The following is an 18,839-nucleotide window of genomic DNA, read 5'->3' on the forward strand; positions in this document are numbered from 1 at the left end:
CATTTGACAGTCATTTTCTTTTAGTTCAGTTGCCTGAACTGTCAGCCATTGTGTGCAGTGACAGTCAAATTGATTGATTTACAGTACATGATTCATTGTGCCATCTCCGGTCAGGTTGACGTTTAGATCATACCCCGGTAAAAATCCTGGGAAGGTTGCGTCTGCAGCCATCATTGCAGACCAACGCAGCTGTTTGTCTGCAATGATGATCAACACAAAAGTAACGAGTAGGAGAATTTAAATTTTAGTAATTGTATTATATTTAATTTCATAATTATTTACATTTTATAGTTACCGCCAAAAGTAGTGGAATTACAGTAACATGTTGTTACTTCCAACACTGATTATTCATATGGCCTAAGGCAGCTCAATTATTAAAGCTCAAATTAAACAATTTTGCTGACCACCACCCAACCTGCCACCACACAAATTTTGGGGCTTTTATACTAGTCACCTTACTTCCTCGTTTGTTCCTTGGTTTGCTCCCGCATTAATTACTACGACAATTAGGGGTCATCACCTAACAACAAGCGTAAATACAGTATCAGTTGTTATAGCTGCTTGCACATTCAACATAAAGGCCTTCAGACGTTATTTTTGTGAGGACAGTCTATATATAGTCTATAATACGTGGAATAAATACAAATTACAGTGCATTACTTTTCGTAGCTATACGTACGAATGGTTCATGAGATCAGCCTGTAGGTTTAAACAGGATGAGTGATTATAAAAAGCAAAATCTGTTCAAATCAACGTTCATAAGGGCACCTGACTATTGTTTAATTCAGAATTGAAAAAGTATGTGCATCCTTCAGTCGTACTATATTCCCTTTGTGGTGCTTTGTCCTCTGAGATCGCCTGAGTCAGATTTAGTTGGTTGCTTTAATTTACCAAACTGGAGGCTGAACACTGCAATGCTAGCCAATGATCTCAAGGGGCATTTAAGACTATAAATTGCAATTACACAGGCTATTGAACATTCAATGCACAATAGGCTATACTTTTCATCTCAACTTCAGGTGAGCACAATTTCTTTACAGAAATACATCAAAGAGATTACATGATTATATTTTGGGTTTCTTTTAAAGACTCTGGTAACTTGGAGGATGTTTCTTGTGTGCAGTGTATTCACGTCAGATTTGATTCTCTGTCTGCTTCTCAAATCATTATCACTGCAGACCTTGGTGTCATGGATCTGTGTGTGACCATCAAAGGGGTCTCCTTCCTCCTGCAAACAGGTGTGGGCATCTTGGGGAACACTGTGGTGCTGCTGGCATACGCCCACCTCATGTACACCGAGCCTAAGCTTCTTCCTGTCGACATGATCCTGTGCCACCTGGCCTTTGCCAACCTGATGCTGCTACTGACCCGCTGCGTCCCCCAGACTATGACTGCGTTTGGGATGAGCGACCTGCTAAATGATCCAGGCTGTAAGGTAGTGATCTATGCCTACCGCATTGGCCGGGCTTTGTCAGTCTGCATCACCTGCATGCTCAGTGTGTTTCAGGCGGTCACCATCGCCCCCGCTGGACCCCGTGTGTCCAAGTTGAAGCCTGCACTTCCCTCCCTGGTCCTCCCTACCTTTGCAGGACTGTGGCTCCTCAACATGGCCATATGCATCGCGGCCCCTTTCTTCTCTATGGCTCCACGTAATGGCACCGTCCCTGCCTTTACCCTCAACCTGGGCTTCTGTCATGTGGACTTCAGAGACAACCTGTCCTATATAATTAATGGGGTGGCTGTCTCTGGGAGGGATTTTGCCTTTGTCGCTCTGATGGTGGGCTCAAGTGGTTACATCTTGCTGCTGCTCCACCGCCACAGCCGAAAGGTGAGAGGGATCCGTCGCTCTCAGGGCGGTGGGGCAGAGACCAGGGCGGCCAAAACAGTGATCACCTTGGTGGTTCTGTACGTGGTCTTCTTCGGGATTGACAACATCATCTGGATCTACATGCTGACGGTGGCGAAGGTGTCACCAGTGGTGGCTGATATGAGGGTGTTCTTCTCCTCCAGCTACGCCTCTCTCAGTCCCTACTTTATAATTTCCTCCAACAAGAAGATCAAGGCGAAGATTGTGTGTGCAGCTGAGCAAGACCAACCGTCAGTGGACAATCAGGAGTCAAGAGACAAATGACCCTCTTTCCCTATCTTGACAGGCTGCTGACTAACAAGACAGCAGAGTTGTACTCTCAGACCTTATCATTTTCAACACTGCTGCACAGATGCCTGAACAATGGACTCTTAGAAAGTAGTACAAACAGTAGTGACTTTGCAATTGTGTTACAGGGTTTTCTCTTACATGTATGTAGCCTATAGGCCTACTTTCATCAAAATCATAAATATACAGGTGTCTGTACCTGCCATGTGGTTTGTGGTCATTTTGTATACCAGAAAAAAACACATAATTATCATCCTTGGCATTAGAGCTAAAACAATTAGTTAGTTAATTAGTCAATCAGTAAATAAATCTGCATCAATTTTTAAAACTGATTCATCATTTAAGTAATTTTACAAGCAAATGTGCCAAAAGTCATGGGATTTGGAAATTATCCACCAGAATTAAATTCCTGGCATTGTGGAAATAGTTCTAAATGTGGAAAAAGACAATTTTACAGACTTTTTTTGTGGTGGCTAATAAACCTTTTATAGGGTGGTTGCAGTATTTCTAAAACCGTGGTCCTGAATTTGAAGATGTCACTTTGGGCTTAAGGAAATGTTATAGACAAAATGATTAATTGAGAAGGTAATTGTCAGAATAATTAATAATTCAATGATATTGATATATAATATCATCATGTCTGATTTACTTTCTCTGTGTTATTTTTGCTGCACTCTGATTGGCTGAACGTTAGGAATAATTTAAAGAATATGGGTTTGTGTTGTCCGTGGAAATGCTTCTCAGGCAGTACCTTCCCTTTGCTAGTGTGCGAGAACCTTCATCAGTCAATGTTTATGTTAAAATATAAGGCACAATCTGTTAATTTGATGTTCATGACGATTTTAGCATTTATTGTCTCAATCTTACCCACGGAAAAGGATTCTGGATGCAGCCTTAGCGAGCGCGAGCTCAGCCTGAGAGACAATGCATAGGGAATACCAAAATCCACACAAGCACAACAAAGCCACAAACGCAAACCCCGAAAAGGGGAAGCGGAAGAGCCAAATGTTAAACAAAACTGAAATTAGTGAAGTTCAGGGTACCTGAAATAATTGTATCGGTAACTAGACACAGGCGTGTGAAGAAACAGTTTAGAAATGCAACATTTACAAGTCGTTTATCGCGTCGACAAGTGTCAGTTGAGGTAAAGGTGTGTTACGTTAGCTCGTAACGGTAACGTTAGCTAGCTCAGTTTAACAACAAGAGGCTGCAGCGCTCATGAAACCGATGGAAAGAAAGTATTTATCGACCAGTTTGTTATGATTATTAAGGCTGTCCTCCAGTTTGTGTCAAACCAACCCGTACTGTTTCATTATAGGTAAGTTACTTTAGCTTCTTGCTAACAGGCAGCTACTGTTAGCTAACGTTTACTTACAACGATTTAGTGGAACGTAAACAGATGCTTGCTTCGTAAATAAACTAACGTTACATCTAGGCTAGCTACACAATGCGCGTAAAGCTAACTTTGTATTTGTTTTTCTCTGTTAACCATTGCTTTTCTTTGTGTTGCTTTAATGCAGTGTTAGAAGAAGTTCTCATGTATTTTACATAAGTACGTTAAAAGTAGCAACACCACAGTGCAAAAATACTCTACAAAAGTCATGCATCCAAAACCTTACTTAAGTAAAAGTATATTTGCATTTAAATTTCCCTAGTACCAAAAGTAAAAATATCCAAAATGCAGAATGGCCCATTTCAGAATAACATACATTTCAGAATAATACATATAATATCACTGGATTAGTAAATCATGTTGCAGCTGGTTATTATGGATGATATACATAATATGTATATCATCCATAATAATGCATTATACTTTATTTGTTGATTATATTTTGTTTTAATAATCTCCATCTGTAAAGTAACTAGTAAATGTTGTCAAATACATATAGCGAAGTAAAGTAAATATATTTCCCTCTGAGTTGTAGTGCAATAGAAGTATAAAGTAGCGTACAATGGCTATACTCTAGGGAAGTACCTCAAAATTGTACTTAAGTACAGTGCCTGAGTAAACATACTTAGTTACATTCCACCACTGCTTTTATGTCAGGTTTAATGTGTTTGTGCCGCTTTTTTGTTTAGTGAACAAATCTGGATTTCTGCCCAGTCCTCTCTGTCTCCTGTACTCTGTGAAATGGCCTGACTGCGAATTCACTGGTTCCAGCATCAGATGACAATGGCCAGAATAGCCTGGTATCAAGAGAAGGTAAGACAAATGTTTTTTGTTAAAGACCTGTTTTAAAAGCTTACATTCATTTTATTTATTTAAATGTATCCAACAAACCAAATGTTATACAGGCATGCCATTTAAAATGTGAATTTTGTGATTTTGGCACAGAAACAGCTATACATTTATGTTTATATGAAAATCGTATGTATCGTGGTTATTTTTTTGTGTGCCGATTTTAGAATCGATTCTTTTCCCTAGAATCGTGATTTATTTAGTTTTTTTCGTCTTTTTTAAACCAATGATTGACCTAAATATTTTATGTTTATACGGTACCGCCGACGGCAACTACATCGGTATCCAGCAAAACAGAGTGAAAGCAGAAAATGCAGAAAATCTGAAGTTATGTTCTTCTTTACAAATTAAATAAATGTCAGACTGACTGACACGCGATGCCAATCTAATCTTCTTAGAAAACAATTAGTTTTAGAAATGTCTCACAATATATTGTCTCTGGAAGTGTATTGTTCAACTTCTGTTTTGTTAAAGAAGGAAAAGGAAAATCGCAATACTATCAAATCGCAATACTTACAGAATCGCAATAAATGAAAATCGCAATACAAATCAAATCGGCATCTATTTATTGGGAAACAATCAGATCGGGACAAAAGCATATCGTCCCAGCCCTAGTTATAAGTGTATGTGTGTGAAATTTTGGGAGATTTATGTAGAAAATGTATTTAAAAAGATGTGTGCAACTATTTGATTTTTTTATGAAGAATTTGATTTGAGATGGCAAGTTTTATATTAATAAATCGGAGAAAACCCAGCACACACCAGTTCAAGACTGAGATTTATTGATTTATTGTACTAGTTTATTTGACAGGACTACTGCTCATAGATATACAAAAACACCTGTTTTTCCTGTGTACCTTTTCTGGTTTTGTATGACGTTTTGTGTACAAACCACAAAAAGTTGGAAAAACAGGTGTGCCCTCTTCAACAGGTTATGTTGAAACCTGTAGGGGGATATTTACTGAGGCTGCCAGGGGAACAACATTGTACACCAATGTCATTTTTCAACTCATGTTACAGTATGAGCTTAGCTGCATTTCACAAAAAGAAATACTCCCATTTTTTCATTTTTAAATACATTCCAGTTTATTTTCGTGGCAGTTTTTACAGCCATACACCTCAATGCATTTAATCAGACTCTCTGATCAGCTCTGCCTCTCTTTACAGAAACAGATATAAAAGCATTCTGTTTTCCCTTTAATTGAAATATGTTTCCATAAGCGTGAGCCCAAACATGCAATTTTAAACCGTTTTAAACTTTCCTTCCATTTTAACTGGGCAAAACCTTGGCGCTGTAAATATGGACAAACTCAATTTTAGTAAATAACCCTCTGGTGCTTAATTTGTATGAAAATGATGTTATGTTATGTAATGTATGAAGTTCTGTTGTTGCTACAGATCGGGGCCTATGATCAACAAGTCTGGGAGAAATCTCTGGAGCAGACAGATCTAAATGTGAGACACCTGCAAATGCCTGCAGAGAAGGGAAATATTTGTGTATTTATCTTGTGCATTACCACTAAATCAAAAATAACACTTGCCATTCATCTAGGGCTTGGACAGCAAACCAAGGAAGACGGGTCACATCAAAGCAGACCTCATCGATGTCGACTTAGTAAGAGGTCAGGCTCAATAAAGAGTAGTTCTCCGTCTGTTGTTAAGTTTGTTTGATCACAGATACATTTACAACATCTGCATACACACAGCTACACACCAACAAATACAGTTTCTGCCTCCCCTGTCAGTTAATACCACCCCAACCTATGGAATTGCTGCCTGTGTATATGTTCTGTTTCTCTAACTTCTGTTAAATTACCTGTTTTCTTTTGTCTTGCGTCAGCCCCTATAATTATAGTAAAATAACAAAAAGGCAACAAAACAAACTTTGTATAGTCGAGAGATAGCCTTATCCAAATCCAAATCAGTTTTTTGGCATATTCAGATTGTATCCAGATTCATTTTCGAAAGTCTGGACGGGAAAATCGTATCCAAACTACATTTAGAGGTGTTTTTTATTTTTTTATTTTTATTTTTTATGTGATTCCAATCGGATTTGTACAGATGCGTCTCACTCCAGAGGCTTGCACTTGCAAATAATGGTGTGGACAGTTTGTCTTAAAGATCTGATTTGAGAAACAATTCAAAATTACCTGCAGTGTGAACTTAGCCATTGTCATAGCTATAGTGGTTTTAATGCAGCTCTGTAAGAGATTTTCTCATTCCTACCCTTAGGATCAACTTTCAGCAAAGCCAAACCAGACAGTCCCTGGACAGCTCTGGCTCGAAAGGGTCTGGTCAGAGTGCTGCTGTTCCCGTTCTTCTTCCCGTGGTGGATCCAGGTGACCTCCAAGTCCATCTCCTTATGTATCCTCGTGCTGTACTTCATGCAAGGTTAGCTCACTATTTCTCATCTAATTGTATTCATACTGGAGCTGTAAGTTTCTCAGAAAACTGAATTTGAAAATGAATTTATACATTTACATTTACCTAACAAGTAAATGTAAATTTACTAGACAAGAACTAGGGTACAAGTAACAGACTACACACTGCAAACTGACTCATTCTGTGTTGTCTTAACACTATTCATATTCACGAAAGATTGCAGTCCTGCTCATACTTTTACTGAAGATATCGTTAAAAGTCACTTGAGAAGAGATTTGGAAGAATAGTAATCCCTTCATGAGCCTCTTTTATGAAACCATTAACAATCATTCATGTGCTGTAAGATCCACAGAGAAGAATATGGAGCCAAGCTGTAATAAATTAACAAACATGACGTGCACATCGAGTAATGGTTTTAAAACTAACTTACAAAGTAGAGAGAGAATCTACACACTTTATACTCCTGTATACACTATTGCATCAGTGACATTTTGAGGGTGTGTCGTTCGATCTTTTTGGATTTTGTCTTTGCTAAGCCATTGAAGCACAATGACACTTGGTCAATAAAGGAAATAAATACAGTATCTGGTTTTTGATATGTTCTTGATTCCGTATCTCCATTTGTCACAGTTTACATTCAGTTATGTGCAACGATAAACGTGTTACCCATCACATCTGAGCAACACAGAAAGACCTCATTAGTAAGAAAAATTCTGTTCTAATGGCTCCCCTAAGAGACCGTTTTGTTTGCTGTTGCCAAATGTTTTGCTCCCCTCAGTGGCAGCAGTGGTGCTGTACTTGGAGGTCCCTGGGGCGTGTGCCAGCGAGGTGTTTGGGCCAATGTGTCTGATGCTGCTGCTGGGTACCGTACACTGCCAGATTGTGTCGACTGAGTCCAGCCGGTGGCCCTCAGGCAGTCCAGCTGCCAGCCGCACCACCAGCCCGACTCGCAGACGGAGGTGGTTTTCTCATTGTTAGGCACTGCACACTCATTTTAATTTACAAACACACTCTCACCTCTTGGCACATGCATAAGCTACCACATTATGTACACAACCCTGAGCATGAACTTCAAATTAGCACTATTTCTTTCTCTCAAACAACTGATTTGACAAACCTAAAGTTATTCTATTCAGTAAAGCCTCTCTGATACTTTCAAAATTCTCTCACTCACTCCTGTGGTTTTAGCTCATTTTGTAATGCCTGCTGTAGCTACACTCCCTCGTATTTTACTGTTATTTTTATTCTGTCTCCTTCAGGCCCAGGAAGGGCAGAGGACTGAAAAAAACAGAAGAAAAGAACGGCAGCAGGGACACAGAGCAGCAGGAGCAGTTTGAAGAAAGCCAGCGATTGTACAGGAAAGAAGAAAGGAGGGTACAGTCACTCATCTCGTCAGTCTCAGTACTGCTGTATCAAGCAAAGAAGGAACTAACTTATGACCGCAGTAAAAAGTAATGGTCAGAATAAATAAATAAAAACAGTCAATAAATCCAGGTAGGCTGTATTGGAAAGAAGCTAGAATTAAACTCTAGGTCCACTGTCGAAATGTAAGCATAATTTGACTCCACTCTGCAGGTTTGAGCAAAATGTAAATTCAGCAGCTTTTCGATGTACAAATACATTCAAGTGTATCTAAGTCTAGCTTTACTGGCCTAGTGTGTAATGTGGGTCGCTTTATATCACACAATGGTAGTAAAGTCTTTAGCATTTGTCAAATTCCTGCATGTTTTGGAACACATTTTTAAAATGTGTTTTCTATCCGGATATCCTCTCAAAGACCACAAGAAAGTCATTTGGGGCATCGGATGAGCTTTCCAGTGAGGAAGAGGAGGGGTTACAACCAGTGGAAGTAATTCTTCCAGTATCTCATCAAGAGAGACACCCTGCTACAACATGGCCGACATCTACACCAGTGTCTTCTGTTAGGAAGAGAACTCTAAAGTCGAACTCCAAACTCACATTAAGACCTCAGGTAAACCTCATAGTTACACTGTGTGTTAGGCCCCATTCTTACCTGGTATATACATCCATCTTGAGTGACTTGATCACAAGTGGCCAGCTCTAAGTACGCGTAGGTACACCTGGCAGTAAAATGTGTCTCCAAATGCGCCTTGAGTGACCACTTGTGATCGGATCTCACTTCCCGGCTTGTGTGTTGTGTGTAAATGTGTTGTTGTTACTCTCACATATATCCTACATCAGAAATGTGCGATGACTAATGAAAAAGCACTGCTTACAGTAGCTTCTAACTGAATCTCTGTGGTTTGAAGTTTAGTTTCTATATCTGCTTTATTTTACCGTTTCATGTTGGCTTATAGGAACGCAGCCATGATGTTCGGTGCATTGTAGACACATGCAGACACTTTTCTGGAACCACTTGCCCGTCGGTACCGACACAAGTCTACAGAAGCGTATGTCCAAGTTTCCACCGCATTCACCGTCAGGGTCGTCAGCCGGCAGAGAGCCGTCCTTAATTACTTTGTTACTTTTGTTTTAATATAGTTTTATACTGTTTAACTGATAGCATTGATCGGTCAAAAGTCTTATTGACGGTTAAAGGTGCTGTAGGTAGGATTGCGAAGATCCAGGACTTAGCCAAAAAAAAAATTTGAACATCGACAACTTCTCAGTCCCTCCCCACTTTCTGCTAAAGCCCAAAATGGTCTCCTAAGCCCCTCCCCCCACAAGGGAGAATGAATGTGTATGCATGAGCAGTGATTGACATGCAGTTAGACCCCCCCCCCACCTCCCCCCCCAAACCTGATTGGTGCATCTTTTTTTTAATGACCTGCTTCATGTAGTTCTACTGGGGTCAATTTCAGCAAATATGACAGAAAGTTAGTTTTATAAGTCTTACCTACTGCACCTTTAACAGTTAATCTGTTATTCATTAACATCCCTAGTCCAGTTCAGCATGATTTGAAACAACTCTATGATTTACTGAAAACAGGAAGGCAGTGGGGCTTCCATCAAGGTGAAGCCACAAGCTGTGGAGCGCCTCAGGCCGAGCGTGGGCTCTCATCCCGCCTCCGACACTGATGACACACTGTGGGAGGAGCTTCTCCAAGGGCCTGACTCCGCCTCCACAGGAAGCAGTGACAGCGACTCGAACGGGAGGTACAACGCTGGCATTTCGCTCCCACAAACCACCGCTCTGAGCAATGATGATGAGAGCATACAGGAGGGAATCACCGGAGTAAGATCAACCAAAATCTTGAATACTCTTCTTTGACTGGTTTTGTGTCTGTGTCACAATGTAGTTGTATAGGTATATTTCATTCATGTATGTCAAACACTCCGAAGGGATGTAACGTTATGATGTTTGTAATTTTAAATGTTATATTCAATCGATAAAATTTGTCAAAATCCTATGGTGGACTTTTTGTAGACTTGTTTGCCACATGTCTATAACCATCTCCTATAATCTAAATTTAGTGTAAGCCCAATTGCAGAACTCCACACTGCACTACTTTACACATTGGAAACCACCAACAAACTATATGTTATTTATTGTGTTTGATTTCAGAGCCAGCTGTCTTGGCTGCAGGCATGTCACCCATCCAAGGACCGTGTCAGTGCCATAATATGGGAGCAGGGCGAGTGTAAAAAAGCAGACATGTCAGTATTGGAGATCAGTGGGATCATCCTCACACGGGTACACTTTATCCTCTTTATGTTGTTATTAATTCTGTGGGTAAAGATTGCTCGAAGTTAACCCTAAAAACTAAAACAGCATGTTCAGCATAATGCAGGTATTTGAAGCTAAACAACTGGACTGTGTGCCTTAAAGTAGGTAACTTTTATAAAAATATGTTTTTTGCTGAAACTATAAGAGATATCCTGACACTTGTAGATGAGACGGATAATCTGTGGGGGAAAAAACAATTTCCTCTGCCTCTTCCTAGTGTCCTAATGGTATTTGCAAGATTACGAAGGAAAACCAATCAGTGCAGAGGAGTCTTTAACGTCAAAGTAGTGTTAGTCACTGTTGGTGAACTGCAGTCAATCTAGGCAGAGCTAATCAAATATGAATCAAGATTCTTTTTCTGCATTGCCTCTTGCCTCAAATGTTTTCAGAAACATATTTTAGTGTACTGTTTAGCTGTAAAATGAAAAAGTTTGTGACAGGGCCGCCATGTTGAAAACAGTCCAGCCAAAACCGCTCGCTCACCGGCTGATTGGCCAGAGCATATACCTGAAAAGATTTGTGCGAGAAATGGACAATGCAGTAACAGAATCTTGATTAATATTTGATCAGCGCTGCCTAGTTTGGCAGTTCACACAGTTCACGAGCTCTCATTCAGTACGTTTACATGCACACCAATATTCCACTATTATTCCGAATATGACAATATTCAGAATTTTCATTCTTTGGACATGTGTAAAGGGATTTCGGAATATGCGTCTCAATCAGGGTTTTCACCGCAGGCTTATGGTCAGCTCTGTGTGTTGCTATGGTTTCTGTACACAAACCAACCAGCCAACAGTTTGCAAGGCTGGAGACCCGATAAGGAGAAGAAACACAGCTAATTTTAAACATTATTAAATACTTGGACATCAACAGGTTTTTGGATATGACTTTTTCAAGAAGCTGGTTGAAGGAATGAAAGAGGTACACTGTTCGTATGGTCCAAAAAGTCTGCCGCTGCTGGTAAACAGCTTAGTCGGAATATCGTCTTTTTCGGAATAAGAAAAAAACGGAATATTATGCGCATATAAATGTAGTCAGAGACACTGTTAGAGACTCCTCGGCTCTGATTGGTTGTTTTACTTATGGAATTAGGAGCACCAAGAGGAGGGAGAGGAACATGAGTTTCTCACATATCTGTCTCATATAGTACTGTCAGGGTATAGTGACAGTTGGAGCAAACATGACAAGTTATTTTTATGAAAGTTATCAACTGAAACCCAGTATTTACACATACTATCTTCCAGTTTGTCAAGTCAACTTTGTCAATTCTGCAATATGTGCCAGACATACAGAGCAATAGAAAATACTTTCTCTCCGACCCATGGTGCAATGGGGACACGTACAACAAGTATAATATAAACGATAAGTAATATATACAAAAAAAAGCTAAGTAATATATACAATACAGTAATAAATTATATCTGTCACATCTGTGGCAGGAAATATGATAATAATGTGATTATAAGTCTTGTTATTAAGTTGACAGATAAAAATTTGAGTTAACATTTTATATGATTACTAAGATGCCAAAATGTGATATTCTCACTTTGGTGAGCATTTAACTGTCAAATATTATCACATGTAGACATACACAGGCTGTGTTCATTCAACACAAATATTTTGTTGCTTTAGCTTTTATTAGCATAAAAAAGTTGCAGCGTAACAAGATGCCTCCTGTCGATCCCTCTCTTGTGTTTCTTGTTCCCAGGTGAAGTTGGTGGAGCAGGGTATGGGTTACCTTGTGCTTGGTGGACTGATGACCGCCACCCTGGCGCTGCTTCCCTTTTTCTTCCACTTGGCTCAGCATCTGGACATGTCGAGCTTTTGCTCCCTGTCCCTAAAAGAGCTGGGAGAAATGGCGTTTTGGCAGCATGATGGCCAGGCCTACGCCTTTTACTTCATCACAACGGTGCAAAGAGTCTGCCTCATAGGACTGTTCTTCTTCATGATGTGTGTGGCGGAGAGAACGTACAAACAGGTGAGCTCTGACTTTGTATCGTTTGAATCTTTCTCTTTATTTCCAGCTATGTCGTTCCACTATGGAATGTGTACAAAGTAATAACAACAATAATCTGTGAGTTTTTACTTTCCTAACATTATACTGATGTACATTAAAACCACTCCCATTTTAACCTATTAAACCTGATTGATGCGTGGCCGGATTGGCTAAGTGGGTAGAGTAGGCGCACATATACTGAGAGGTTTATGCCGCGACGCAGAGGTCCAGGGTGACGATTTCCTGCATTTCTTCCCCCTTCTCACCTAACTGTCCTATCAATTAAAGGCGGAAAAGCCCAAAAAATTATCTTTAAACCTGATTGATGCATTCCTTCATCATAGAGCCATAACTCGGTAAAATCTTAATACATAGACATGATACATAATAGGTGTGTCACGATTCCGATTCTAAATCGAAAATCGATCAAAATGAGCTTTCAATTTCATCGAAATTAAAACTGAAACTGAAAAATTCTTCTCACTGAGTTGGTAGTTGTATAGTAGCTAAAAAGGCTTTTGAAGCAGTTATTAAAAAAAAAAAGAAGAGAATATTTATTTGAAAGAAGGTTATGTTAATGTTCAAAGATAGTATAATAAAATGCCGAATGACTTTAAAACAGTTCAGTTGTTTTTTATAATGATGGTTCCTTTGTTTCCCTGGCATAAAAGGCAAAATAAATAACAACAAAATAAACAACAACAACAAAAACGTATATAATCCTCATTTAGACAGGATCTGGGGGCTTTTTGCTGGTGAGAAAACTCAAGCTGTTTCTGTAAAGTACCCTTCTGCCATCTAGTGGCTCTTCTATTTGTTTTTATGTTTAACGGCTGTGCCAGATTGAGTGGGGAAATTTGTCAGGGCATAAAACCAACAATCTGTTGATCTCTACGACTCAATAGTCCACAGTCTATCAGTGGAATAGCCATTGGGGCTGAAAAAAAGAAGTTTATATGAAAAATTGAATCTAATCGTAACCCTAAAATCAAAAATCAAATCAAATCGTGGATTGGGAGAATTGTTATACCCCTAATATGTATTTTTTGATTCAGTTTGATTTACATCTCAAATAAGGGTCCCTGAATCTTCTTAGATATTATAGAAATAAATATGTTCCTTATAACTTCAGTTATTGCCTCATAATCACTCAAGGTGTGGCCTCTCACTAACTAACAATATTATACCTCCATATTATACTTCCTACTTGCATTCCCCAAAACATTATGGTAACTGTTCCAAACCTTTACATTATTTCCAAAAGTGAAAGTAAGAAACAGGAGAGACAAAATCTATTAATATTGGCCTTTTTTCGGTTCGCAATATCACTGTTTTTTTTAAAACATTACTACTTCAATCAACATGGCTTTTATATCCCAAGACCGCTGATACTCTACCCATTTATTTATTTTTAAGATAATTTTAAAACAATAGGACAGCTGAAGATGTGAAAGGGGAGAGAGAGGGAATGACATGCAGCAAAGGGCCGCAGGTCGGAGTTGAACCTGCGGTCGCTGCGACGAAGACTAAGCCTTTGTACATGGGGCGCATGCTCTACCAGATGAGCTATCCAGGTGCCCCAAACTCTACCCACTTCAGTACAGAAATTGAAGAACCAGACAAACTGGCAACAAAACTCAAACAACTTATCCTGAAAACAACAATATACAGTATGGCATGCCTGGCTAGACATGTAGTAAACTGAGGTAAAACACCATCAAGTAGTATTACTGCTGATTGGGTTTTTTTTTTTTTAATGTTTAGATGCAATGTACTTAAATGTATACATATAGTGCACAACTCATCCATACTCATCATTCTGTTTATTCATCTCATGTTAGCTTGTCTTCCCTCTAGTGGCAGTTAAGAAACCCTGAAAAAGAATCACACACTTGACTCTTTGCAAGACTGCTAAAATCCGTACGTTCATGTTCCCCCAACAGAGACTGTTGTTTGCTAAGTACTTCAGCCACCTCACTTCAGCTCGCAAGGCCAAGAAATCTGAGATCCCTCATTTCAGGCTGAAGAAAGTCCAGAACATAAAGATGTGGTTGTCACTACGCTCTTTTCTCAGGGTTTGTATTTTCCTGCTTTAACACCCACCCTGTTCTTTTATTACGGTACGTGGTTTCACCACTGCAGGGGTTGCCATGGACTACTTGCCTTTGTTTGTAACGGTGTGTCACTGACTTGCTCTCTCATTGCAGAGACGAGGGCCGCAGCGCTCTGTTGACGTCATCGTCTCTACTATCTTCCTTTTGGCGCTTTCCATTTCGTTCATCATTTGTGCCCAGGTCAGTCATTTATCCGCTGGAACAGATCGGATCTGTTCAGAGGACACACATTTACTAACATTGTTTATATAGTGATTTTTGCATAGAGACGAAATAACAGGGAGACCGCCACAAGACATGCAACCATCTAATCATATTACCTGAAATGAAGATAGAACATTTTTTTATAAGCTCTGCTTGATACAGAGACATCCTTATTTTCACAACAACAAAGTGCTGGGGGCTACCAACGTGAATACTGTTCTTTTTGGTTTTTTTCTGTTTTTGTTGCCCTTCCTCAGCTACTGCACAACCACAAGACATTCCTAGAGTCCCTGACAAACTGGGAGCTGATGGTGTGGGCCTCCTCCCTCGTCCTCTTTCTGTTACGGCTGGCCACGCTGGGCTCGGAGACTAACTGCAAATACAGTAACTCCTCAGTGCTGCTCACTGAGCAGGTAAGAACCCGGGTCTGCAAAACACATGGAGTCGCAGGTTATTTCTCAATGGGTTCACCGCTATGGACAACACCATTGGCTAATGCATCATTTAATGTAGGTTTGAATAAATAACTTTGACTTTATTGTACAATTTACAATGTAAAACTGTTCTTGGTTGCAGATCAATTTGTATCTCAAGATGGAGAAAAAGCCCAACAAGAAAGAAGAACTCAATATAGTAAACAATGTTTTGAAACTGGCTACAAAACTGATGAAGGTAAGCAACATCCAGCTCCTTCTGTTATACAGCTGTTGAATAAGAAATTGTTGTTTTCTTTACAATACAGTGCCTTTATCTAACTTATTGTAGATATTTTTTTCTTTGGAATACAGTATCTCAACAGCGGAACTGAAACCTTTCACTCATAATTGTTTATAAATAATTTGTACAATAATTTGTTGTAAAATATTGTAAATACTTTAATTTGAAGTATGTTAACCCCATCAAACTATGAAAACGCCTGTATTATAAGAGTTTTCAAAATCATTTTTGTCTCCAGATCCTAAAACAAGTCTTTTAATAATGATTCACTGACACTGTGTCTTAAACCATTATTTATACTTGACTGCATACACACAGCATTTAACAAGCACATTTAAATGTACCCTGACTTAGGGAAGAGTCATTTGACATCTGAATAGTTTGAATGTATGAAACCGTCTGAATCAGAACTTTCCTTCAATGTTTATGCTAATGTTTTATTTTTAAGCAACAAAAACTAAAATATATAATTTAGATCTTACAAATATGAAACGCTGCCCATAGGTTGGAACACAAGGGCATTTAAATTCCAATTAAGTAATGCCCCAGCTGTTGGCCATGTAGATAACAGCTGTTACTACCACTGATAGCTAATATCAGTCAGTTAGATTTGTTCCTCAATGGGTGTCCCCACGGTTTAGGGGTAAAGACGCCAACCATGAACTGCAATGTTCCTGGTTTGGATCCAAACTTTGTTGCGTTTCTCATTTCCAGTCATCCCTCTACTGGCACCATCTTATGTTGTGAAAAATGATTATGATTACCTCAGGACATCCCTCATAACATCTATAATAAATTCTGGTGTTGACCCATGTTGATAAGTTCAAATGACACGGTTTTCCCTCTTACCTCCCCCAGGAGCTGGATATTCCATTCCGACTGCTAGGTCTGACCGTGAACCCTCTGATCTACAACCTCACCAGAGTGGTTATCCTGTCCGCTGTGTCTGCTGTGGTCAGCGACCTGCTCGGCTTCAACATCAGAGTGAGAATCTTTCTGCTGAATGTTTATAGAGACAGAACAAAATACATTAAACTCAACTCAATTTTACACACATCAAGTTTATTTGCCACCTGAAGCAGAGGTCAGCCTGTGAAAACAGGTTGTATTATGCCTTCTGTGGCTCTAGAGGGAGCTTTCTAAGGTTTGACTTTTTCATGGAGACAACAAGCATAGGTATTTACGAGTCAGTTGCATTGTGGGAAATGTAGGATCCAGTGATTTTCATGCTTGACCAGGGACTAAAACTTGTCATCTTGGCTTCAGCTGCTGAAGTATGGACAGTTTTTTAACGATCTATCTCCCTTTTATGAACATCTCAACAACCTATAACAACCAGGGGTTGATGCATAGATTGTATAAATGAAGCCAAAACATCTCGATCACCCTCTGGTGGCTGGCTGCAGTATATGTCATAAATCCCTCCCCTTCCATGTTAGTGGATGGGACATGGGCCAGACAAAAAAATTGGAGTACACGTCAAATACATTTTGCCTAAGATTGTTTCTGTCATTTAAAGTAGTTCTTATCACGCTGATGTTTGTTCAAGAGTTATTTTTCTGATAAGTTTGGGTTTTATTAGTTGTTTGCTGCTACAAAAACAGGGTGAAACATCATGACTGACCGCTCTGATTGACTCGCGATTAGTCAGGCAGGTGTATGAATTTGACCAAGGCTTCGTAACTGATTGTGGATAGCACATGGTAAAGACACTGTAACAATTCACAAACGGGCACCCAGGCACTGTTAATCGGCAGTCACAACTTCATACATATCCACTCAAGTAATTTAGCATGTTGGGGGAAAACACCACGCAACATCAGTTTAGTTAATTAAGTCCAGTCGTGGCCGGTTGGCTTAGTTGGTAGAACGGGCGAACATGTGCGGGGGTTTATTCCTCGACGCAGAAGGTCCAGGGTTCGAGTCCGACCTGTGATGGTTTTCCTGCATGTCTTCCCCCCTCTCTCTCCCCTTTCATATCTCAGATTTCTTGGCCTTTACATGAAATTTTCCATTTATAGTTGCATATTACATGTGTTGGTGTTGTAAGCAGCCTACTAGGATATCATAGAAACCCTCTTGCTACAGTCATACCATATGGTAGATAAACTAATCTAAGTATGGATATTTAGACTTGAAAAAATTCAAGATGTGACTGATCAAGAATATTATCTAAATAAGTGCTTTCAGAGTTAAAGCAATAGTTCAACATTTTCATTAATTTGCTTTCTTCATGATAATAATGATAATAATAGAATCCTGGCTTCTAGCTACGTATTTATAGCACAGACATGAGACTGTTATCGATCAAAACTCTCTGCGAGAAAATTATTAAGCATACTTCACTAAATGTTGAACTGTTCCTCTAATGAGAGATAAGCTGGTGATGCTACATTCTGACTTGTTATACTGCGTTTGTAAGATGTCTGTGTTTTTCTCTAATGAAAGTTTTATCTCTTCTGCTTAATTTCCAGCTGTGGAAAATCAAGCCTTAATGTGAAAACGGCAAACCACTAACAGTCGGACACTGGAGACCAGAAACTCCACGTGTCTGCTGCATACAGCGTCTCATCTACAAAAAGAGTGCAAACCTACTGACTGAATCATTGTCTGTGCCTGAAACTTCTGTCTCTTGATATTCATCATTCATTCACAGGCCTGAGATGCTCTGACAGTCGCTTACACACCGTTACTGGCAACTCAGCTGGTGTCCATCCGCCACGCCACTAACCCAGTGCCTAACCTTGGACCCTTGAATGTTTCTCAGTATGTGGTTAAAAATAGTGGTGAGTTTGAGGTCGGAGATCATTTCAGGCTTCTGTGGCATCCGGATTTCCAAATGTGTCTTGGACAGATGTGTGGACACAAAGTGAAATGTAAATGCTGATGATAATGCAGATAGTTTGTTTAGTCTTATTGGCTGATGTGCCTCATCATCAGTAGTAGGCTACAACTAACTGTAAGACAAGCTATGTGCTTTTTAAAGCCGGTAAATCAAAATTGGGCTGCCAGCTTAATTAAATGAATTTTCATAGGACTCAAACTTTTTCGATCTTTTGCACTATTTAATAACGAAAAAACATTGTGATTGTAAATGGGCTTTATTTATTTTGGGGTTCTGTTTTAGCGCTTAAACTTGTAATGGTACCTGTAAATCATGACTCTCTGACCACTATCTGTCTTTTGTGTTGAGGACCATAATTGATGAAAATAACTATGCAACGTTTGTATAGTTATGCTTTAAGAAAATATTTGATAGAGGTGAATAAATGTTTGTCATCCGTGGATCTGTTTTGTAATGCTTCTCTTTAATGCTGGCTTGCACCGCATCCTCTTCA

The 18,839-nt window shown here is 39.4% G+C and overlaps 2 protein-coding genes across 3 annotated transcripts; both read left to right on the forward strand.

Annotated features, from left to right (window-relative positions):
* The first annotated feature begins 1,171 nt into the window (after window positions 1-1,171).
* LOC120558010 (olfactory receptor class A-like protein 1) lies at window positions 1,172-2,277 on the forward strand. The gene has a single exon (XM_039798801.1). It carries the CDS (start codon window positions 1,190-1,192, stop codon window positions 2,129-2,131), a length of 942 nt encoding a protein of 313 aa, XP_039654735.1. The 5' UTR covers window positions 1,172-1,189; the 3' UTR covers window positions 2,132-2,277.
* Window positions 2,278-3,089: 812 nt separating this feature from the next.
* phtf1 (putative homeodomain transcription factor 1) lies at window positions 3,090-18,786 on the forward strand. 2 transcript variants are annotated; one of them, XM_039797700.1, is made up of 18 exons: window positions 3,090-3,473; window positions 4,238-4,361; window positions 5,796-5,852; window positions 5,950-6,019; window positions 6,630-6,788; window positions 7,558-7,738; window positions 8,039-8,153; window positions 8,557-8,751; window positions 9,098-9,190; window positions 9,730-9,975; window positions 10,306-10,434; window positions 12,179-12,448; window positions 14,410-14,541; window positions 14,674-14,760; window positions 15,042-15,197; window positions 15,361-15,456; window positions 16,360-16,485; window positions 17,976-18,786. In XM_039797700.1, exons 2-18 carry the CDS (start codon window positions 4,326-4,328, stop codon window positions 17,994-17,996), a joined length of 2,169 nt encoding a protein of 722 aa, XP_039653634.1. In that variant the 5' UTR covers window positions 3,090-3,473; window positions 4,238-4,325; the 3' UTR covers window positions 17,997-18,786. The 2 variants fall into 2 exon arrangements, with proteins under 2 accessions (XP_039653634.1, XP_039653635.1); XM_039797701.1 differs by lacking the exon at window positions 9,098-9,190 and having other exon boundaries at window positions 3,091-3,473.
* Window positions 18,787-18,839: the final 53 nt, after the last annotated feature.

The sequence above is a fragment of the Perca fluviatilis genome, chromosome 4 (genome assembly GCF_010015445.1).
Source record: "Perca fluviatilis chromosome 4, GENO_Pfluv_1.0, whole genome shotgun sequence".
In the NCBI taxonomy this organism is placed as follows: Eukaryota; Metazoa; Chordata; class Actinopteri; order Perciformes; family Percidae; genus Perca; species Perca fluviatilis.